The sequence below is a fragment of the Scyliorhinus canicula genome, chromosome 6 (genome assembly GCF_902713615.1).
Source record: "Scyliorhinus canicula chromosome 6, sScyCan1.1, whole genome shotgun sequence".
NCBI lineage: Eukaryota > Metazoa > Chordata > Chondrichthyes > Carcharhiniformes > Scyliorhinidae > Scyliorhinus > Scyliorhinus canicula.
In genome coordinates, this window is record NC_052151.1 from 8,251,259 (window position 1) to 8,276,097 (window position 24,839).

The 24,839-nt window shown below is 48.8% G+C and overlaps 1 protein-coding gene across 1 annotated transcript in view; it reads left to right on the forward strand.

The window, feature by feature from the left end:
- LOC119966923 (dynein heavy chain 8, axonemal-like) overlaps positions 1–24,839 on the forward strand; it is a 1,786,259-nt gene that overhangs the window by 622,574 nt on the left and 1,138,846 nt on the right. The window contains exons 22-23 of the mRNA XM_038798881.1: positions 11,170–11,305; positions 21,514–21,620. Coding sequence (XP_038654809.1) covers positions 11,170–11,305; positions 21,514–21,620 — 243 coding nt within the window. The remainder of the gene's footprint in view (positions 1–11,169; positions 11,306–21,513; positions 21,621–24,839) is intronic.

Genomic DNA, 24,839 nt, shown 5'->3' on the forward strand with positions numbered 1-24,839 from the left:
GGTCATTTGGCATCCCATTCAGCTCACCCGTTTGCACCCCCCTCCAAATCCCCGCAGTACAATCATTTTTAAAAATAATTTGTATTCAAAATTTTCATAAAATATCATCAACAAAAAATAACAAAATCTTTTACAAAGAACAGAAAAAAAACCCCACAGTGCCCACCCCCCCCCCCCCCCGCCCCGCGCGTACACAAAGGAAGAGGTAAATTAACACCCGCCATTTGCACAAAACACGTGCCCGCCCCTTCGACAAACTCCCCCCCCCCCGCCGTGTATACATAGAGAAATAAATAAATCAACGCCCGCCATTAGCATAGAACAACTATGCCCATCCCTTCGGTCCAAAACAACGAAACAACCCCCCCCCCCACCCCCACCTCCGCCTCCCCCCCGGGCTGCTGCTGCTACTGGCCTTTTCCTATTGTTCTGCCAAGAAGTCCAGAAATGGCTGCCACCTCCTGAAAAACCCCTGCACTGATCCCCTTAGGGAAAATTTCACCATCTCTAATTTAAGAAACCCTGCCATATCATTGACCCAGGCCTCCACGCTTGGGGCCCTCGCATCCTTCTACTGAAGAAGAATCCTCCGCCGGGCTACTAGGGATGCAAAGGCCAGAACCCCGGCCTCTTTCGCCTCCTGCACTCCCGGTTCCACTGCAACCCCAAAAATTGCGAGCCCCCAGCCCGGATTGACCCTGGGTCCTACCACCCTTGACACCGTCCTTGCTACACCCTTCCAAAATTCCCCCAGCGCTGGGCATGCCCAGAACATATGGGCATGATTTGCTGGGCTCCCTGAGCACCTGATACACCTGTCCTCACTCCCAAAGAGCCGACTCATCCTTGTCCCAGTCATGTGGGCCCTATGCAGCACCTTAAACTATATGAGGCCAAGCCTCGCAGAGGAAGAGGAGGAGTTCACCCTCCCCAGGGCATCCGCCCACGTCCCCTCCTCTATCTCCTCACCCAGCTCCTCCTCCCATTTACCCTTCAGCTCCTCGACCGAGGCCTCATCCATCTCCTGCATCACCTGGTACGCTGCCGAGATCCTCCCCTCTCCAACCCACACCCCCGAGAGCACCCTGTCCTGGACCCCACGCGGTGGCAGCAGAGGAAACTCCGCCACCTGCTGCCTGACAAACGCCCTTACCTGCATGTACCTCAAGGCGCTCCCTGGGGGGAGCCCGAACTTCCCCTCCAGCGCACCCAGGCTCGCAAACTTCCCGTCTGCAAACAGGTCCCTCAACCTCCTGATACCTGCCCTGTGCCAACTCAGGAACCCGCCATCAATTCTCCCCGGGACAAACCGGTGGTTGCCCCATATCGGGGCCCCCATCGAGGTCCCCACCTCCCCCCTGTGCTGTCTCCATTGCCCCCAAATTTTGAGGGTAGCCGCCACCACCGGGCTCGTGGTATGCCTCGTTGGAGGGAGCGGCAGCGGCGCCGTTACCAGCGCCTCTAGGCTCGTGCCCACACAGGACGCCATCTCCTTCCTCTTCCATGCTGTCCCCTCCCCCTCCATCACCCATTTACGCACCATTGCTGCATTGGTCTATCCCTATCCCTGCCCCGCTCCAAGAACATCCTTCTCACCCTCGGGGTCCCGTGTGCCCACACAAACCCCGTAATGCTCTTGTTAACCCGCCTGAAAAAGGCCTTCGGGATAAGGATGGGGAGGCACTGGAACAGGAACAGAAACCTCGGGAGCACCGTCATTTTCACTGACTGTACCCTACCTGCCAGAGACAGCGGCAACATGTCCCACCTCTTAAACTCCTCCATTTGCTCCACCAACCTTGTGAGATTAAGCTTATGCAAGGCCCCCCAACTCCTGGCCACCTGAACCCCAAAGTACCTGAAGCTCCTCTCCGCCCTTTTCAGTGGGAGCCTGCCAATCCGCCCCTCCTGATCCCCTGGGTGTACGACAAACAGCTCGTTCTTCCCCAAGTTGAGCTTGTATCCTGAGAAATCCCCAAATTCCCGGAGAATCCCCATCACCTCCGGCATTCCCCCCACCGGGTCCGCCACATACAACAATAGGTCATCCGCATGGAGCGACACTCGGTGCTCCTCCCCACCCCGGACCAGCCCCCTCCAATTCCCCGACTCCCTCAGCGCCATAGCCAGGGGTTCAATTGCCAGAGCAAAGAGCAGGGAGGACAAGGGACACCCCTGCCTCGTCCCTCGGAATAGCCGAAAATACTCTGACCTCCTCCTATTCGTGGCCACGCCCGCCATCGGGGCCTCATACAACAGCCTCACCTAACTTACAAACCCCTCCCCAAACCCGAACCTTTCCAACACCTCCCACAAGTACTCCCACTCAACCCTATCAAAGGCCTTCTCCGCGTCCAGCGCCACCACAATCTCCACCTCCCCTTCTACCGCCAGCATCATTATGACGTTCAAGAGCCTCCTTATGTTGGTGTTCAGCTGCCTCCCCTGCACAAACCATGTTTGATCCTCGTGGATAATCTGCGGCACACAGTCCTCTATCCTCACGGCTAAGATCTTTGCCAACAGCTTGGTGTCCACATTCAAACGTGAGATCGGCCTGCATGACCCACACTGCAGGGGATCCTTGTCCCGCTTAAGAATCAAGGAGATCAGCGCCCGAGACATCGTCGGGGGCAAAGCCCCCCCTTCCCTTTCCTCGCTAAAGGTCCTAACCAACAGGGGACCCAGCAGGTCTGCATACTTCTTGTAAAATTCCACCGGGAACCCATCCGGCGCCAGCGCCTTCCCCGACTACATGCTCCCTATTCCTTTGACCAGCTCCTCCAGCTCAACCGGCGCCCCTAGTCCCTCCACCTGTCCCTCCTCCACCCTAGAGAATCTCAGCCTGTCCAAAAAGCGCCCCATCCCCTCCCTCCTCAGCCGGGGGTTCAGACCGATACAGTTTCTCATAAAAGTCCCTGAAGACCCCATTAATGTCTACCCCTCTTTGCACCACATTTCCTCCTCGATCCTTAACTCCGCCGATCTCCCTAGCCGCATCCCACTTACGGAGCTGGTGTGCCAGCATCCTGCTCGCCTTCTCCTGATATTCATACACCGCACCCTGTTCCTTCCTGCACTGAGCTTCCGCCTTTCTGGTGATCAGCAAGTCGAACTCAGACTGGAGGCTGCGCCGCTCCCTCAGCAATCCCTCCTCCGGGGCCTCCGCGTATCTCCTGTCCACCCTCACCATCTCCCCAACCAATCTCTCCCTCTCTCTCTGCTCCCTTCTCTCCCCGTGGGCGCGAATGGAGGTCAACTCGCCCCTAACCACCGCCTTCAGCGCCTCTCAGACCGTCCCCACTCGGACCTCCCCATTGTCATTGGCCTCCAGGTACCTCTCAATACATCTTCGAACCCGTCCCCTCACCTCCTCTTCCGCCAGCAACCCCTCCTCCAAGTGCCAAAGCGGGCGCTGGTCTCTCTCCTCCCCCAGCTCGAGGTCCACCCAGTGCGGGGCATGGTCGGAAATGGTTATCGCCGAATACTCAGCATCCTCCACCCTCGCAATCAGCGCCCTACTCATAACAAAGAAGTCGATCTGGGAATAGGCCTTATGCACATGGGAGAAGTATGAAAATTCCCTGGCCCTCGGCCTCGCAAACCTCTATGGATCTACCCCTCCCATCTGGTCCATAAACCCCCTCAACTCCTTAGCCGCCACCTGACTCCTACCCGTCCTGGAACTGGATCGATCCAGTGGCGGATCCAGCACCGTGTTAAAATCAAATCTCTCCCCCCCCCCCCCCCCCCCATTATCAGACCCCCCCACTCCAGATCTGGAATCCGGCCCAACATGCGGCGCATGAAACCCGCATCGTCCCAATTCAGGGCTTATACATTAACCAGCACCACCCGCTCCCCTTGCAGCTTGCCACTCACCATCACATACCGCCCGCCACTGTCTGCCACCACATTCGACACCTCAAACGATACCCTCTTCCCCACCAGGATCGCCACCCCCCGATTTTTTGCATCCAGCCCCGAATGAAACACTTGGCTCACCCATCCCTTCCTCAATCTAACCTGATCCGCCACCTTCAGGTGCATCTCCTGAAGCATGGCCTTCAGCCCCTTCAGATGCGCAAACAGTCGGGCCCGTTTGACCGGCCCATTCAGTCCCCTCACATTCCAGGTGATCAGCCGGATCAGGGGACCGCCTACCCCCCTCCCCCGTCGACTAGCCATCACCTTCCGCAATCCGCCACGTGCCCGCGTCCCCCGCTCAGCCCGTTCCCCACAGCGACAGACCCCCATCCCAACCTCCTCTACGTGTTCCAGCTCTGTCTTGGCCATTCCAGCAGCAACCCGGTACCCCCCTCTTCCCCCCCCAAACCCACCCACCACCCCCCCCCCCCCCAAAGTTAGGGCCCTCCCTAGCTGCGTAACCCCTTCCATTGTACTTCCGTAAGTCAGCCGACTCCTGCTGACCCCGGCTGCTCCCGCCACCCCAATGACCCCCCCCAGTGCAACACAACCACCTCCCCAGTGCCGGCCCCGCCCACCGCTCCTTTAGCGTGGGACAAAAGCCCGCGCTTCCATCCCAAGCCCCGCCCCCTACCCAAAACACGGGAATAGACGGGCACATGACCCCACAGGACCGCGAACCCCACCCAAACTCTCAACCAGTGAACAAAATACAGACCCCAAACATGACAAAACACCCAAATAAACAGATAACAGTCCCAAACAAGCAAAAAAAACAGGCAGAACAGCAAAAAAAAAATCATCCTATAGAACCGATAAAGCGAAAGGATACCAAGGAGGACAAAGCCTCCGGGCAGTATACAACATTCCCCAGCCCTCAGTCCTCAGTTCAAGTCCAGCTTCTCTGCCTGAACAAAAGTCCAGGCCTCCTCCGGGGAGTCAAAATATAGCTGCCGATCTTTATACGTGACCCACAGTCGTGCCGGCTGTAACAAGCCAAACTTGACCCCCTTCTTGTGGAGCACTGCCTTCACCTGGTTAAAACCAGCCCTTCTCTTCACCACCTCCGCACTCCAGTCCTGGTATATCCTGACCTCCGCATTCTCCCACTTGCTACTCCTATCCTTCTTCGCCGAACGCAGCACACACTCGCAGTCGACAAAGCGGTGAAAACGGACCAGCACCGCCCGAGGCAGCTCGTTTGGCCTGGGTTTCCTCAGCAGCACCCGATGGGCACCCTCCAGCTCCAAAGGCCCCTGGAACGACCTCGCACCCATTAGCGTGTTCAGCATCATGGCCACATAGGCCCCCAAATCCGAACCTTCCAGCCCCTCTGGGAGGCCCAGGATCCACAGGTTCTTCCGACGGGCCCGGTTCTCCATCTCCTCCATCCTCGCTGACCATTTCTTATGGAGAGCCTTGTACGACTCCACCTTCACTGCCAGGCCCAGGAGTTCGTCTTCGCCCTCCGAGGCCTTTTGCCGAAGCTCTCGGATCTCCGCACCCTGAGCCGTCTGGGTCGCCATGAGCTTGTCCAGGGAGGCCTTAAACGGCTCCAGAATCTCTGCCTTCAGCTCTTTAAAGGAGCGCTGAAGAAGCTCCTGCTGCTCTCGCGCCCACTGCTGCCACGCTGCTGCTGCTTCCCCGCCCGCCGCCATCTTGCTACTTCTGCCTTGCATCTTTCTCTGCTCCAAAGCCGATTTTTTGACCGCTCCACTCCTAGTCCAGGCCATCCACCGGCGGAGAATCTTAGAGTGTTCCCACGCGGGGAAAAGTCCAACCAGCACTGCTACGGGCCCTTAAAAGAGCCCAAAAGACCGAAAAAAATGGGAGCTACCGAACATGCGGCTTAGCTCCGCATCACCGCAACCGGAAGTCAATCCCCGCAGTATAATCAAGGGGATGGGTATGGCCAAGCTTAATGGCTGACCCACACGTTTGTGGCACTACTCATTGCACCCTTTAGAAGCACTGCTCCATCCACAGCAGAGGTAGCAAGTGATCTGCAGAGCTCACTCCAAACAACGAACACATGCAGTGGCACCGCTGGACCCCTCCCTGGCAACAGCTCCTCTCAGAGTAACAGCCTCACCATGACACTATTAGCTAGCCCACCCCTCAGGACCACGAGATGTTTCCAAGCCCTGCATGTCCACTGCGCCTGATCCCATCATTCCTGCCCCGGCTAAGGAACAAGACCAACTCCGTCATAATCTTAGTTGGAAATCTTGGCTCCACATAACACTGCAGCTGAGGTCCCAGCAAACTCACACATCCCTTGCTCACCCCTTCTATAGGACGTGCCTGCACACTATCCTCTTAGCATGGAGATGATTGGCTGCACAGTATGAATGACTTCACCACACAACCAGATGCCACCTTCTGGCTGGAGAGCACAAGGCTTCCCCAGTGAGGAGACCCATGGTAGACACCACTGGGAGACAGAGGACAGGTGTCACAGGGCCTCTCACTAACATTGATTATGGCAGCCATTCTAGTGCCACAAAGAAGAACCAGGCAACATGCCTCAATGACTACCGTCCGGTGGCCCTAGCATCAATCATTACAAAGTGCTTTGAGAGGCTGATCATGAAGGGCAGCACGGTAGCATGGTGGAGGGCAGCACGGTAGCATGGTGGTTAGCATAAATGCTTCACAGCTCCAGGGTCCCAGGTTCAGTTCCCGGCTGGGTCACTGTCTGTGCGGAGTCTGCACGTCCTCCCCGTGTGTGTGTGGGTTTCCTCCGGGTGCTCCGGTTTCCTCCCACAGTCCAAAGATGTGCGGGTTAGGTGGATTGGCCATGCTAAATTGCCCGTAGTGTCCTAAAAAGTAAGGTTAGGGGGGGGGTGGGGTTGTTGGGTTACGGGTATAGGGTGGATACGTGGGTTTGAGTAGGGTGATCATTGCTCGACACAACATCGAGGGACGAAGGGCCTGTTCTGTGCTGTACTGTTTTATGTTCTATGTTCTATGAAGCACATCAATGCCACAGGATGCCGAGATCCACTGCAATTCGCATACCGCCGCAACTGGTCCACAGCAGATGCCATTTCACTGGCCCTACACTCATCCCTGGAGCATCGCGACAAAAAGCACTCCTACATCAGACTCCTATTATTGACTACAGCTCTGCCTTCAACACCATCATCCTAGCCAAGCTCATAATCAAAGCTTCAACCCTAGGACTTGGCTGCTCCTTCCAACTGGATCCTCGACCTTCTGGCCCATAGATCACAATCAGTAAGCATACACAACACCTCCTCCACGATAGTCCTCAATACCGTGGCCCCGCAAGCCCCCTACTATACTCCGTGTATACACACGACTGGGTGGAAAAATTTGGTTCCAACTCCATCTACAGGTTTGCTGATGACATGATCGTAATGGAATGGGTTGGATCTCGAACAACAACGAATCAGAATACAGGAGAGAGATATAGAAGTTGGTGGAGTGGTGTAACAACAACAATCTCCCTCAATGCCAGCAAACCTAAAGAGCTGGTCATTGACTTCAGGATGCAAATTACTGTACACACCCCTGTCTGCATCAACGGGGCAGAGGTGGAGATGGTTGGCAGCTTCAAGTTCCTAGGTGTGCACATCACTAAAACTCTGTCCTGGTCAACCCTCGCGGAATCTACCACCAAAAAGCACAACAGTGCCTATACTTCCTCAGGAAACTAAGGAAATTCAGCATCTCCACACTGACTCTTACCGACTTTTACAGGTGCACCATAGGAAGCATCCTATCTGGCTGCATCACAGCCTGGTATGACAACTGCTCGGGCCAAGACTGCAAGAAATTACAGGGCTATCAATACAGCCCAGTCCATCACGCGAACCCGCCTCCCATCCATTGACTTTATCTATACCTCCCGTTGACTGGGGAAAGTGAGCAGCATAATCAAAGACCGCTCCCACCTGGCTTACTCACTCTTCCAAGTTCTCCCATCGGGCAGGAGATGCAAAAGTATGAGAACACGCACGAACAGGTTCAAAAACAGCTCCTTCCCTGCTGTTACCAGACTCCTAAACAACCCTCTAATGGACTGATCTGATGAATACTACACTCTTGTATGCTGCATCTGATGCTGGTGTCGAGGTATTTACATTGCGTACCTTGTGTTACCCTATTATGTATTTTCTTTTCTTGTACTAAATAATTTGTTTGAGCTGCACGCAGAAAAATACTTTTCATTGTACCTCGGTACACGTGACAATAAACAAATCCAATCCATCACCAGAGCAGTTGGCAGAGACAGGCCCTGAGGATAGAGGCCACTACATCACAGGCTAGGTGCCAATTACCGATGGGAACTTGTTGAGAATGTCGCAGTAGGACAACTCAGGGTGTTCATGTCACCTGGTGGCATTGTATGGTCAAAGGAATCTTCATCTTGCTGACTTTCTCTGTCTTTTCCTCCTGCCGAAGAGATCATGGATTTTGGACTACAGCTAGTTGTGCTCGTTATATACACACCTGGCCACTGCAGCAGATACACAGTGTTGAGCACGGCAGGCCAGACCTGGAAATACGCTGCGTGCCAGGAGCTTACCTCAGAACAGAGGGGCCAGTCGGTGAGACTCAAGTTCCCTCTGCACCCGGGCATCTGAATACATCAGGGGCTGTTTAGCACAGGGCTAAATCGCTGGCTTTGAAAGCAGGGCAGCAGCACGGTTCGATTCCCGTAACAGCCTCCCCGAACAGGCTCCGAAAGTCATTTCATCACTTTCAACCTGCACCACGCCCAAAACGATGCCCAAGCAGCAGTATTTGCCACTTTCACTGCCTTCCCCCAGGTCCAGAGGGTGAGCAATGGCATGTAAGCCACCCTCTGAGCATTGGCTAGACTCGGGGTGCCGTTCATCAATAGGATGATCACCAGCTGCATACCATGCATGTCTATGCTCGATATGCAGACAGCATGCATGACGCATACATCCTGATGCACTCGTTAGGTCCAGGCACCTTTGAAGCACTCCCTTGGGGAGGCGTTGGCTAATGGGTGACAGGGATTACCCGCTGAGGTGAATGTTAATTACATTTTTGCGGGGGCCGTAGATCAAGGTGGATAGCCCTTATCATGACGCACGCACAGCAACCAGGAGCATGATCGTACCATGCATCGGCATGCTCAAGATGTGCCGACGATACCAGCATGCTCCATAACATTGCGTAGCAAATGGGCTGAAAGCTGGCAGCAGTAGATGAATGGCAGGGCTCATCTGACAAGGAGGGTGTCCAGGAACACCCGGGTGTGGAGCTGGAGCTGATATGCAGGCTACCTAATGTGTGATCTAGGGCTGTTGCACATGGGACAATCTCATCACCTCCCGAGGACAACCACCTCACCTCCTGAACCTCTCGTCCATTCCCTATTCCTTAGTCCTCCACTCCACCCTCTCCCTAGCCTTCTATTCCTTCCCACTACCACAGCTCCACTTCCGAGGGCCATACCAGCATCGTCACAGGGCGTTGGGCCTGGGATGGCTGTGTCAGTATCTTGTCTGCAGGACAGAGGATGACAATGAATTGCTGTGCAATGAGCTTCAGTGCATCTCTGTCTGACAAAGTCTGACCCATGTCTTCAAGATAACAGTCTACTGTCCCCCGGATGATCCCTGCATTTGCGCTGGCGATTCCTTTTTACATCTCCACAAGTGTTGAGGGTGGTGGGAATGATTAGAACTCAATCATTCATGATGTTTTCATAGAAGGTGAGCTCACACTGCTGCTTCCATGCCCTGCAACGTCTCAATGCTGAGAAAGGCTCGTAAGATATTCCTTTGTTACAGGTGGCCTGCCCTGACCTCCACCACCTCCAAACCCCAACTCCCACTCGGTGACTGCCCAATGCTCAGCCCCAAGCCATCCTTCATTCTTTTTTCTTTATTCGTTCATGGGATGTAGGCATCGTTGGCTAGGCCATTATTTTTGTTGCCCATCCCTGGGCATATTTAAGAATCAACCACATTGCTGTGGGTCTGGAGTCACATGTCGGCCAGATCAGGTAAGGATGACAGAATTCCTTCACTGAAGGACATTAGTGAACCAGATGGGAACCAATGTGGTCCAACTAAGGTTCTGTGCAGCTGCAGCATGACTTGCCAATTTTTATACTCAATGGCCTGGCTGATGAAAAATGAAATGAAAATCGCTTATTGTCACGAGTAGGCTTCAATGAAGTTACTGTGAAAAGCCCCTAGTCGCCACTTTCCGGCGCCTGTCCGGGGAGGCTGGTACGGGAATCGAACCGTTCTGCTGGCCTGCTTGGTCTGCTTTAAAAGCCAGCGATTTAGCCCAGTGAGCTAAACCAGGCCCTGGTGATGAAGGCAAGCATGCTGTATGCCTTTGTGACTACCTTCTCCACCTGCATTTCCACTTTCAGTGACCTGTTGACCTGTAATCCCAGATCCCTCTGCCTGTCAATATTCAAAAGGCTTCAGCCATTTCTGTATATTTCCCACCTGCATTAGCCCTTCCAAAATGTATTACCTCACATTTGTCCAGATTAAACTCCATCTGCCATATCCCCGCCCAAGTCTCCAACCGATCTATATCCTGCTGTATCCTCTGACAGTCCTCATCACTACCCACAATTCCACCAACCTTTGTGTCATCCGCAAACATACTAATCAGACCAGTTACATTTTCCTCCAAATGATTTACATATATTACAAACAGCAAAGGTGCTAGCACTGATCCCTGGAGAACACTAGTCACAGCCCTCCATTCAGAAAAGCACCCTTCCACTGCAACCCTCTTTTTTTTTAGAACAGTACAGCACAGAACAGGCCCTTCGGCCCTCAATGTTGTGCCGAGCCATGATCACCCTACTCAAACCCACGTATCCACCCTATACCCGTAACCCAACAACCCCCCCTTAACCTTACTTTTTTAGGACACTACGGGCAATTTAGCATGGCCAATCCACCTAACCCGCACGTCTTTAGACCGTGGGAGGAAACCGGAGCACCCGGAGGAAACCCACGCACACAAGGGGAGGACGTGCAGACTCCGCACAGACAGTGACCCAAGCCGGAGTCGAACCTGGGACCCTGGAGCTGTGAAGCATTTATGCTAACCACCATGCTACCGTGCTGCCCCCAAGTCCTTGTTGTTTTTGATTCAGGAACGTAACACATTTATACCAACCTGTTAATCCAAACTTTTGAACATCTGACATAACACCTCTGTTTATGGCTTGGGTGTCATAATTTGGCATACTGTTCTGCTCTGTAGGTTTGCTGTACTGAATGGGAGGAAATTTTAGCGCCAAAAGCCAGTTATATTGAAAAAACTGTGGACAGATTGGTGGAAATATTTGTTGAAATTGCTGACATGAACAACAACGTCACAAAATCTGATGATGAACCAGGTAAGGAAAGTGCTGTTTCAAAAGGTTTCATAACAAATATTCAGGTGTTAACCAGTCGGGTATTCCAATCCAAGTTGGCCCATTTAAGTTATTATTCAGCTTGTGCCAACTTGACATTTCATTTTAACCATCTCAAGAATTGTATATAAACATTGAAAGAACAGATTGGGATGTTCTCTGCTTTCTGGATAAGGATGGCTTTGATGTGTAGACAAAGAACATCAAAGAACATTATGTTGATTGACAAAGCTAATTTATTTGCACTGCTTATAACTTTCTGCGAAAGTCTTACTAAGATACAAAGGTTGCGAAATTAACAAAACTATAATTCTATCTGCAGATTTCCTGAACACACGACTACTCTCTATCCCACCAAATCACCTACTCCCAGAACCAAGGGTGTCAAGTGACCTACATTATTGCTCTTGATGCATACATAAAATTGTTAATGCTTCATTTACCATACAATATCCGTATTGTCATATCCCCCTTTCTTTGAAGTTATTGGGAGACTTGTGGAAACATATTTACATGATACGATCATTGTTGTACTAAACATCATTGTTACTGTTCATGTGTTAACAATTTTTTTCTTCTTTAATGTTCACAAATTGAGTCTGCCTGGTTTCTTTTATATACATGGGGACCTTCTCAGTTGTGTTTGTTACACTGGTGTTGTTGTCTTCACTGCTGGAACATCATCTTGCTGTTGTGCTGCAGAAATTGCCTTAAGTAGCTCTGTGTCAAGCTCAATGTGTGAAAATACAGGTTGCGCTGTCTTCACTTTGAGAAGTGCTTTACTGTTCCTTCGTTACAACGGTGTATAAGTGTGGAGCTGCTTGGCGAATCACACATGCCATGCAAGCCACCCTCCTGTCAGAAGCTGTACCCGCACATTATCTCCTAGCTCTAGTGTTGCTAGATCGCTCACTGTCCTGTCATAGTAACATTGCTGTTTCTGTTTATTTTGCTTGATTTTCTGTTCTGTATCATTATTATCAGGATTTGCTGCAGTTATGCACAATAATGTGGTATGTAGCTGTCGATTCAACAGCAGTTGTGCTGGTGAGAATCCTGTCGCTAGTGGGGTTGCTCTGTAGCGTAACAAAGCTCAATATGGATCACTTCAGGAATCCAATGTTTTTGAGAGTAGTTTCTCAGCTATATGTATGCCTTTCTCAGCCTTCCCATTGCATTGTGGATGAAGCGGGCTGGAGGTGACATGCTGAAAGTCGTATTGTTTTGAGAACTCCATCCAGTCACAGCTGTCAAAACATGATCCATTGTCACTCATGACAGCGAATGGATTCCATGTATTGCAAATATTTCCTCTGTAGCCTGTATGACCGCATTCGAACTGGAATTGGGTAACTTGATCACCTCAGGATAGTTGGAGAATTAGTCTATGACTAACAAATAATCATTGCCTTGGGAGAAAAACAGATCAATGTCGACCTTTGACCATGGAGTCGTGATGATTTCATGCATCATAAGGATTTCCTTTTGCTGATGGGATTGGTTCTTCTGACAGGTTTCGCATTCTGCAACAAGGTTATTAATAGCCTCATTGATACCTGGCCAATATATGGACTGACAAGCTCTTTGTTTATTTTTCCATCTCCCAGATAACCTTCATGCACCTTGGTGAGGATTACGTTTCTCTGCGAAGTCGGAATTACAATCTGGCCTTGCTTAAGCAGGAATCCGTTTACACTGCTTAGTTCCGCTCATATGCACGGTAGCATTGTGGATAGCATAATTGCTTCACAGCTCCAGGGTCCCAGGTTCGATTCCGCCTTAGGTCACTGTCTGTGCGGAGTCTGCACATCCTCCCCGTGTGTGCGTGGGTTTCCTCCGGGTGCTCCGGTTCCCTCCCACAGTCCAAAGATGTGCAGGTTAGGTGGATTGGCCATGATAAATTGCCCTTAGTGTCCAAAATTGCCGTCAGTGTTGGGTGGGGTTACTGGGTTATGGGGATAGGGTGGAGGTGTTGACCTCGGGTAGGGTGCTCATTCCAAGAGCCGGTGTAGACTCGATGAGCCGAGTGGCTTCCTTCTGCACTGTAAATTCTATCTATGAATATGTTCCTGTAGTTGGAACAAGTTCCTTTGGGCCAACCATCTCACATGTAATTCAGCACATGTTGGATTGTTTCATCTTTGGATGTTTCTTCCTTGATGAGTTTCAACTTTTCATCAGAGACAGGTAGACTTACTTCAATCAAGGTTGCTTGAGCTTTGATGATGTGTACTATGTTGGTTGTCCCTGGATAATCAGTTACAAGCGACGGTGCGTCAGCTACAACAATCTCTTTACCTGGCATGTAGACTAGTTCAAAGTCATACCTCTGAAGTTTCATAACCATCTGTTGGAGTCTCGGAGACATGTCGTTCAAATCTTTCTTTATAATGGATTTGAGAGGATGATGATCAGTTTCCACTGTGAAGGTGGATAACCAATACATGTAGCTATGGAATTTGTTCATATCAGTGAGGCGACCCAAACACTCTTTTTCAATTTGCGCATAGCGCTGCTTGGTTGGTGTCAACGCTCTTGAGGCATATGCAATTGATTGCCATTACCCGGCACATATCTGCTGTAACAGCACAGCTCCAATGCCATCTTTGCTGGTATCTGTCGAAATCTTTGTGTTAATCTTGGGATCAAAGAAGGACAGAACTGGTGCAGTGGTGAGTGCTGTCTTTAGGTCAGACCACTCCTTATTCTGTTCTTCAGACCGAGTGAAAATAACATTTTCCTGTATTAGCTGTCTTGAAACCATAATACTAAACTTTCCCAGAAAGTATACCATGCCTAGCATTCTAAGAACCACTTTTTTGTCTTTAGGAGAAGACATTTGTTGATTGCTGCAACCTTTTCAGTGTCTGGTTGCACACCTTGAGCTGAAATTTGATCACCTAAAAACGCCAGCTGGCAGATGCCAAATTGGCATTTGCTCTATTTAGTTTTAAACCAAACTTCTCAATTTGCTTCATGACTTGAAGAAATGGTGCACTGTGTTCTGCTTCATTTGCTGACCATATGACGATGTCTTCAGCATATACTGTTACGCTTGTAATGTCTTCTATTATTTGTACCACCGCTCGATGAAAAATTTTGGATGCTGATATGATACCAAAGGGCATTCTATTAAAGCAATACCCTCTGTATGGAGTGCAAGAAGGCACAGAGTTTCCTGCTTGCATAAATCTAGCTAAAGTTGCCAAAAGCCTCTGGATGCATGCAGTTTTGTGAACCTGACATCTCACTCGTGATTTCTTCACATTTGGGAATTGGATAGTGTTCCCTGTTAATATTTTGTTTTAGATGCTAAAGATTGATGCAGATTCTTAGGTCGCCATTTGCTTTCTTCACGCACACCATAGAACTGACCCAGTCAGTCGGTTCTTCCACTTTGGTGATTATCCCCAGCTGCTGCATATGGTCAAATGCCAGTTTTAAACGTTCCCTCAAGGGAGCTGGTACCCTCCTTGGTGGATGAATGACTGGTCTGGCATTCGCTCAGAACTGTATTTTATATTCGAATGGTAATGTTCCCATTCCATGAAAAACATTAGGGAATCTGTTAATAATTGCTTCAATCTGGTCTTTGCCATTGGCTAAGATCCTGTCTGAGCTGTGAATGCGCTTCAGAAGCTGCAGTAGCTCACATGCCTGAACACCCAACAATGAAGATTGCTTTGGTCCTACAATTTCAAATTATATCAGAATCTCCTGTTTTTGACCTGAACCGTTAGATAGCAGGTCCTTATTTGGTAATAACATTGCCATTGTAGTCCTGCAACTGACAGTCATTTTTTATCAATTTAAGGTTTGTTTTTAATTTGGCCATGTCTGTCTGATTAACGAGATTAGCTTGTGCACCAGTATCCGATTTCATTTGTATATTGGTTTTATAAATTTTTTATGGAATCGTCCAATCATTATCATGAACGATTCAGATCTGTGTTAAAATGTCCGCATCGGAAATTGCCAATTGAACTTTATCTGCACTTTCAAACTGTATCAACAAAGAAAGGATCTTCGAAATTGAATCCAACTTGCACAGTGTCAGCTCTACTCTTTTTATTGTCATGTTTTTTCAGCTGATTTCCTGTACAGGTCTTCCCTTGTTAACTGACCCATCTTCTTAAACTGTTGGGATGTAGTTCTCGTTCTACAGTGAGAAGCAAAGTGATTCAATCCGTGATATTTCGCACAGGTTTTACCAAACGTAGAGATTTTTATACTTGGTGGGTGTTACCGCTACGTTTACATTTCATGACCCTCGTGATGTCATGCACAAAATGGATGCTGTCTGGAGAACATTGTTTTACAAGTGCTACACAGCATTAATAGTGTTGGCCACGTTTGTTTCACGTCATTTTCACAGACAAACATTTCAGAATACTGATTTTTTTCGTCAAAGATAACAGAATAGCATCGCCCTGCCTGCTCAAACGCAGTGGTTTGAAGTGTAGTTTTTTCAATGCCAGAAGTGTAGCGGGTAAGGTAGATTAACTTAGAGCAGTTATTAGTACTTGGAACTATGATGTTGTGGCTATCACATAAACATGGATAAAGAAAGGGCAGGTTTGGCAGCTGAACATTGGAGGATATAGATGCTTCAGGAAAAATAGAGGTGGATGTAAAAGGGGTGAGGGAGTAGCATTACTCGTTAAGGAGAATATTATAGCTGTACTGCGGGAGCACACCTTGGAATTCCCATACAATGAGGTAATCTGGATGGAGCTCAGGAACAGGAAGAGGGCAATAACAATGTTATTTTTTAGCAGCCCCCCAATTGCCAGCAAGATAGGTAGAGGGATTTTGGATAAGTGCAAACGTAACAGGGTTTTTGTGGTAGGGGATTTTAATTTCCCCTATATTGACTGGGACTCACTTAGTGCTAGGGCTTGGATGGGGAATAGTTTGTAAGGTATATCCAAAAAGGCTTCTTAATGCAATATGTACATAGTCCAACTGGGGAAGGGGCAGTACTAGATCTGATATTGGGGAATAATCCTAGACAGGTGGTTGAGGTTTCAATAGGGGAATATTTTGGGAGTAGTGACCACAATTCTGTAAGTTTTCAGGTACTTTTGGACAGGGATGAGGGTAACCCTCGCGTGAAGGTGCTAAACTGTGGAAAGGAAAATTACGGTAACATTAGACAGGAAATGAAGAATTTGGATTGGGTGCAGCTGTTGGAGGGTAAAATCAACATCAGATATGAGGGAGTCTTTCAAGCGAGAGTTGATTAGGACTCAGGGAGGTCACATTCCTGAGAGAACGAAGGACAAGTATGGGACTTTTATGGAACCTTGGATAACAAGGGATATTGTGAATCTCATAAAAAACAAAAAGGAGGCTTTTATATGGTCTAGCAGGGTGGGGACAGTCAAAACCCTTGAGGAGTATAAAGAAAGTAGGAAGATACTTAAGTGGGAAATTAGGAGGGCTAGGAGGGGTCATGAAAAGTCCTTGGCAAGTAGGATTAAGGTGAAACCCAAAACTTTTTATTCATATGTAAAAAGCAACAGGTGGCCAGGGAAAGGATTGGACCACTTAAGGACACTTCAGGAAATCTATGCATTGAGCCAGAGGAAATAGGCCTTCACTGAATGAGTGTTCACCAAAGAAAGGGACTTTGTGGTAGATGATTCTTGGATAGGGTCTATGGACAGCCTGGAACATGTTAACATTGAAAAGGAGGAGGTATTGGGGCTTTAAAAAGATATTAAAATAGATAAGTCTCCTGGGCCAGATGGGATTTACCCCAGAATACTGAGGGAAGCAAGAGAGGAAGTTGCTGGGGCCGTGACTGGCATCCTTCTATCTTCATTGGCTGCAGGTGAGATCCCAGGGGACTGGAGAATAGCTGATGTGGTACTGCAGTTTAAGAAAGGTAGCAGAGATAATCCAGGAAACTATAGGCCGGTGAGTCGGTAAATTACTGGAGAGAATTCTCAGGGACAGGATTTATACCTATTTGGAAACAAATGGACTAATTTGTTCGGAAAGACAGCATGGTTTTGTGAAGGGGAGGACGTGCCTCACTAACTTGACTGAGTGTTTTGAGTGGTGACAAAGGTGATTGATGAGGGAACGATTTGGAGGAAAATGTAGCTCTGATTATTAAGTTCGCGGATAACACCAAGGTGGAGTGGCAGATAGTGTTGAGGATTGTCGGAGGATACAGCAGGACTTCGGTGGAGAAATGGCAAATTGAGTTTAATCCAGACAAATGTGAGGTAATGCATTTTGGTAGGTCTAACATAGAAGAGAAGTATACCGTAAATAGCAAAACTCTTTGGAATATAAAAAGTCAGAAAGATCTGCTCCACAGCAGGTCCACAGATCTTTGAAGGTAGCAACAGAAGTGGACAAGGTAGTCAAGAAAGCATACGGAATGCTTGCCTTCATTGGATGAGGCATGGAGTATAAAAACTGACAAGTCATGCTACAGTTGAATAGACGTTGGCAAGGCCGCACTTGGAATATTGTGCATAATCCTGGTCGCCACACTATCAGGAGGATGTAGAGGCTTTGGAGAGGGCACGGAGGAGGTTCGCCAGGATGTTGCCTGGCCTGGAGGGTGTTAGCTATGTGGAAAGACTGAATAGACTCGGACTGTTTTCATTAGAAAAGGGGCAACCTGATAGAGGTCTACAAGATTATGAGGAGCATGGCTAGAGGGGCAGGCACTCTTTACCAGGGGGGAGGGGTCAGTCACCAAGGGGCATAGGTTTAATTCCGTGGGGCAAAGTTTAGAGGAGATGTGTGAGGCAAGTCTTTTACGCAGAGGGTGGTGAGTGTCTGGAACGCGTTGCCAGGGGAGGTTGTGGAAACAGATACATTAACGGCGTTCAAAAGGCACCTTGACAAACACATAGATAGGATAGACATAGAAGGAAAGGGCACAAAGAAGTGCTGACGGTTTTGGCAAAGATTGGTATCATGACCCATACAAGAGGGCCGAAGGGCCTGTTCCTGTGCTGAATTGTTATTTGTTCTTTGTTCCGGGGGCTGCAGAAGGACTTGGACAGGCTGGGAGAGTGGGCAAAGAAGTGGCAGATGGAATACAATGTAGAAATGTGTGAGGTTATGCACTTTGGAAGGAGGAATGGAGGCATAGACTATTTTCGAAATAGAGAAATGCTTCCGAAATCAGAAGCACAAAGGGACTTGGGAGTCCTTGTTCAAGATTCTCTTCAGGTTAAGTTGCAGGTTGTGCCAGCAATTAGGAAGGCAGATGAAATGTTTGCATTCATGTCGAGAGGGCTAGAATACAAGACCGGGTATATACTTCTGAGGCTGTATAAGGCTCTGGCCAGACCCCATTTGGAGTATTGTGAGCAGTTTTGGGCCCCGTATCTAAGGAAGGATGTGCTGTCCTTAGAAAGGATCCAGAACAGGTTCACAAGAATGATCCCTGGATTGAAGGACTTGTCATATGAGGAATGGTTGAGGACTCTGTACTCGTTGGAGTACAGAAGGATGAGGGGGGATCTTATTGAAACTTACAGGATACAGTGAGGCCTGGATATAGTGGATGTGGAGAGGATGTTTCCACTTGAAGAAAAAACTAGAACCAGAAGACACAATCTCAAACTAAAGGAACAATCTTTTAAAACAGAGATGAGGAGGAATTTCTTCGTCCAAGAGGTGGTGAATCTGTGGACTCTTTGCTGCAGAAGGCTATGGAGGCTAAATCTGTCTTCAAGACTGAGATAGATAAGTTCTTGATTAATAAAGGGATCAGGAGTTATGGGGAAAAGGCAGGAGAATGGGGATGAGAAAAACATCAGCCATGATTGAATGGTGGAGCAGATATGATGGGCCGAGTGGCCTAGTTTTGCTCTTATGTCTTATGGTAATGGAATACTTTCCACTTCCCTGGATCATGTCAGCTCCAACAACACTCAAGAGGCTCGGCTCCATCCAGGACAAAGCAGCTTGCTTCATTCACACCCCTTCCGCAGACATTTACTCCCTCAATCACCAACTCACAGTCACAGCCGTGTATACCATCTATAAGATGCATTGTAGGAACTCACCAATTCTCCTCAGGTAGCACCTTCCTAACCTACGACCAGTACAATCTGGAAGGACAAGGACAGCACCACCTGGAAGTTGCCCTCCAAGTCATTCATCCTTCAGACTTGGAAATATATTGCCGTTCCTTCACTGTCACTGGGTTAAAATATTGAAACTCACACCTTAAAGCATAGTTGGTGTACCTACACCACATAGACTGCGGTGTTTCAAGAAGGCGACTCAGCACTACCTTCTCAAGAGCATTTAGGGATGGGGAACAAATGCTGTCCAAGCCAGTGAAGCCCACACCCCATTAAAACAAATTTAAAAAAAGAATCAGGTTTATGCCCCTTCATCTGAAATGGTTCTAAACAACATCACATGTGTCTGTGACCATGGCCGGGATTCTCTCCTACCTGGCGGGGCAGGGGGTCCCGGCGTAGTGAAGTGGCGCCAACGACTCCGGTGTCGGGCCTCCCCAAAGGTGCGGAATTCTCCGCACTTTAGGGGCTAGGCCCGCGCCGGAGTGGTTTCCCCTCCGCCGGCCGGCGCCAAAACCGGCGGCAACGGCCTTTGGCGCTATGCCGCCCGGCGTTGGGGCTGGCCGAAAGGCCTTCGCCGGTCCGCGCATACGCCGGTGTGTCAGCGGCCGCTGACGTCACCACCGGCGCATGCGCGGTAGGGGGCGTCTCTTCTGCCTCCGCCATGGTGGAGGCTGTGGCGGCGGCGGACGAAAAAGAGTGCCCCCACGGCACTGGCCCGCCCGCCGATCGGTGGGCCCCGATCGTGGGCCAGGCCACCTTGGGGGCACCCCCCCGGTGTCCGATCGTCCCGCGCCCCCCCGGACCCTGTGAGCCCGCTTGCGCTGCCAATCCCGCTGGCACCAGAGGTGCTCCAATGTCCACCGGCGGGAGAGGCCTGTCAGCGGCGGGACTTCGGTCCATCGCGGGCCGGAGAATTGCTGCGGGGGGGGCACGCCGATCGGTGCGGGGGGCACGCCTATCGGCGGGGATTGATTCCCGCTCCCGCCGATTTCCGGGTGGCAGAGAATTCCGGCCCCGGCAGATGCGGGAATTACGCCTGCCCCGGGCGATTCCCCGACCCTGCGGGGTTCGGAGAATTCCGCTCCATATTCTCCCTTATCCCTCACCCCAAACTGCATTACATTTTTTCATTCATTGGATGTGGGCATCGTTGGTTGAGCCACCATTGCTTTGGTGCCATGTGGTCCAGACCAGGTAAGGATGGCATGTTTCCTTTTCGAGATGGGTCTGTAAGACAATTGACAATGGTTTTGTGGTCAAAATTCGGCTTTCGGATTCAATGGCTGGGATTCTCCCTGAATCGTCAGGGCGGTCCGTACCGGCGGGAAAGAGCGGCGTGAACCATTCCGGCGTTGGGCTGCCCGGAAGTTGCAAAATCCTTGCAGATCGGTGGGCCCCGATTGCGGACCAGGCCACCGTGCCCCCCGCCGCCCAAGTCTGGATCCCCCTGCGCCGCCTCCCATCCCCCCCCCCCCGCCCCCCCGAGAGCTCCAATCGCCGCCCTCCAAGCCAGATCCCGCTGGTATGGACCATGTCTATTTCACGCCAACGGGACTGGCTGAAAATGGGTGGCCACTCGGCCCATCGTGGACCGGAGAATTGCCTGGGGGGGGTTGCGCTGCCAACCGCCCCCGACCGGAACGGCGCAATCCCTGTCCCGCCCAAAAACAGGCTCTGGAGAATTCGGCAGCTGGCGCGGAGCAGCAGGGCGGGATTCACGCTGCCCCCCGCCGATTCTCCGATCCGGCAGGGGGTCGGAGAATCCCGCCCAATATATATAGATCAACTGGAGCTGTGATCCTTATATTAATTGTTGGGGAACATCACTTGATATCTCTGCAGTCTGAAAAATAATAATTCAGCACGACTCTGCTTTCAGTCCCCTAACAAAATGTGTTCCTATGTTGTTTAATTCATGGCTTTAAATTTGTCTAACATGTCTATATTATATCTATATTTGTATGAGAAAAATCCAGCTTTCGTAAGACTTAAATTAACTAAAGAAATGTTTTTCATATAGATACATGACTCTATCACTTAGATATTGTACAATGGGTTTGTACGACAATCATTCTTGTTGCAATTTCCTGTCTCATTCTTTCTATCATGTTTCCTTCAATGTAGAGGAGCGTAGACGAGTTATATTTACAGAAGATCATCAAGATGACAAGGGTCATGGAAATAATAAAGATGCTAGTCAACACGCTAAAAAAGATGAGGAGCTTGAAAAGGTAGAAACCGCTTTGCAATGGACAGAATAGTTTACAGAAGAGACCCAAGGATTATGAACGGGTCATAAGGAGGCTTTAAAGGGATTATAGATAGATAGATAGTGAAGAGCCACATTTCAGGCAAATGGAGTTTCATGTGGTGTTATGGATCAGGGCTTAGAAACACCAATGTGTATTATGAAGTTCACCTGACCTACTTCCTTTATTTTGAATTTGGCTAGGGTGAGCACAAAAGCCTTCACTGCTGGTGCGATTTATCAGACTTCCTGGACACTTTAATCAAAATAAGGTTTATTCTAAGAATGTAGTTAACATATATATATGTAAACACAGCAAGCATTTTTGTCAATTAAAACTGTAAAGACACCACACAGCTGCAGTAATCTATGTACATAACACTGAATGAATTTCTCCTTAGCTGTTCCAATTCAATAACGAAATAAAATTAAACCAAAAACCCTTTTCAAGGGTGTGGCCCAGCACACTGTATTCTCACTTGAATGAGACTGGTCCTCTTCCTGAAATTCTGATCCAGTTCCAATCAGCAGATTCAAACTCTTTCCGGGAAGCAACAATATATTTAAAGTTACCAAGGTAGTTAGCCACAAACAATGGGCTTTTTACTGGAACAGCTTTTAAAATGAAAACAGAGGAAAACAGGGAAAACACTTCTTTCTCCTTCTGCAGTCCAAAGCAGTGAAACTGAAACTGAAACCTCCTCTCACCTCACAGCCACAGCCCAATGTGCTACAAGTCACATGATAAGAGACTAAACCTTTCTTAAAGGGTCACTCACATGACAGTGTCTGTTTTGGCATAAAAAATAATACAATAACCTTCCTATCTGGTGAGAGATGTTAGAGCTCTGAGATTCAGGGGATCTGTGTGTCCTGGTGCATGAATCTCAAGAGGATGATATACAGGTACAGAAAGTAATTAGGAAAGCTAATCGAATGTTATATTTTATTGTGAAGGAATTCATTACAAAAGTAGGGAGGTTGTGCTTCAGTTGCATAAGGCATTGGTGAGCCACAATCTGGAGTATTGCGTACAATACTGATCTCCTTATCTGAGGATGTAATGGATTTAGTATTTCTGATCTGAATGATTCATCTCATTAATCATTTGGATTTGGATTTGTTTTATTGTCACGTATACCGATGGAAGTGAAAAGTATTGTTCTGCATACAGTCCAGACAGATCATTGCATACATGAATAAAACATTTGGATTTGATTTATTGTCACCTGTACCAAGATACAGTGATAAATATTATTCTGCATACAGTCAAGACAGATGAGGAAGATTCAGGAGTCTGGTAAGAGCGGGGAAGAAGCTGTTTTTGCACCTGTTAGTGCGTGTTCTCAGACTTTTGTATCTTCTGCCTGATGGAAGAAATTGGAAGAGTGAATACTCGGGTGATAGGGGTCTTTTATTATGATAATGCAGTGGGAGCTGTAGACAGAGTCAATGGATGGGGGGCGGTGCTGCGTGATGGACTGGGCTGTGTGCACAACTCTCTGTAGTTTCTTACGGTCTTGGGCCCAGCAGTTGCCATACCAAGCTGTGGTGCAGCCAGATAGGATGCTTTCTATGGTGCATCTGTAAAAATTGGTAAGAGGCAATGTGTACATGACAAATTTCCTTTGTTTCCTGCAAAGTATAGGCGCTGTTGTGCTTTCTTCATTGTAGAATCAAATTGGGTGGATCAGGACAGATTGTTGGTGACCATCTGAACCTTGGCACCATCTGATTGGCCATGCTAAATTGCCCTTCAATGACCAAATATGTGGTAGGGGTATAGGGCTGAGGTAGAGTGCTCTTTGGGCCAAAATGACCTCCTTATGCATCCAAAAACTATAGAATGCTCATCCCTGATAAGGTGGACTAAAGCAACCTCTACTTCTTTTCATATCTCAGGAAATGCTGCTTGGACTGGGTACAACTCACTGGAACCTCTCATGACTACTTCTAGGATTATATTTTAGGGACATCTTTGACGATTTGGATTACAAGAACTGGTAGATGGGACTTGATTGCAGCTGGTAGAAGGGATTAATCTATCCAACAAAGGAGATAGCTGACTCATGAGGTGTAGTCAGGTTGAAATTGCTGGGGTTGTGAGTTCCTTCATTTCTCTCAAGAGAAAATTTGCAAAGTGGGTAACTTTACATTCTCTTGGTGTCATGGATACTTGGGCTTGTATCCCAAAATGAACTTGTCTTCACTCCCTCAATTGTACAGCTCGCCGGACAATTGTTCGCAACATTGGAACATAGAAAACAGGAGCAGGTGGAGGCCATTTGGCCATTTGAGACTGCACCACTATTCATTATGATCATGGCTGATCATCCAACTCAATGGCCGAATCCCGCTTTCTCCCATATCATAAGAACATAAGAACCAGGAGCAAGAGTAGGCCATCTGGCCCATCGAGCCTGCTCCGCCATTCAATGTGATCATGGCTGATCTTTTGTGGACTCAGCTCCATTTTCCGGCCCTAACACCATAACCCTTAATCCCTTTATTCTTCAAAAAACTATCTGTCTTTATCTTAAAAACATTTAATGAAGGAGCCTCAACTGCTTCACTGGGCAAGGAATTCCATAGATTCACAACCCTTTGGGTGAAGAAGTTCCTCCTAAACTCAGTCCTAAATCTACTTCCCCTTATTTTGAGTCTATGCCCCCCAGTTCTGCTTTCACCTGCCAGTGGAAACAACCTGCCCACATCTATCCTATCTATTCCTTTCATAATTTTTATGTTTCAAGAAGACCCCCCCCCCCCCCCCACCACACACACATCCTTCTAGATTCCAATGGGTACAGTCCCAGACTACTCAACCTCTCCTCGTAGGGATTAACCTAGTGAATCTCCTCTACACACTCTTCAGCGCCAGTACGTCCTTTCTCAGGTAAGGAGACCAAAACTGAACACGATACTCCAGGTGTGACCTCACTAACACCTTCTACAATTGCAACATAACCTCCCTAGTCTTAAACTCTATACCTGTAGCAATGAAGGTCAAAACTCCATTAATCACCTGTTGCACGTGTAAACCAACGTTATGCGACTCATGCACTAGCACACTCGGGTCTCTCCGCACAGTTTTAATATTTTAATCATTTAAATAATACTCCCTTTTGCTGTTATTCCTACCAAAATGGATAACCTCACATTTGTCGACATTGTATTCCATCTGCCAGACCCTAGCCCATTC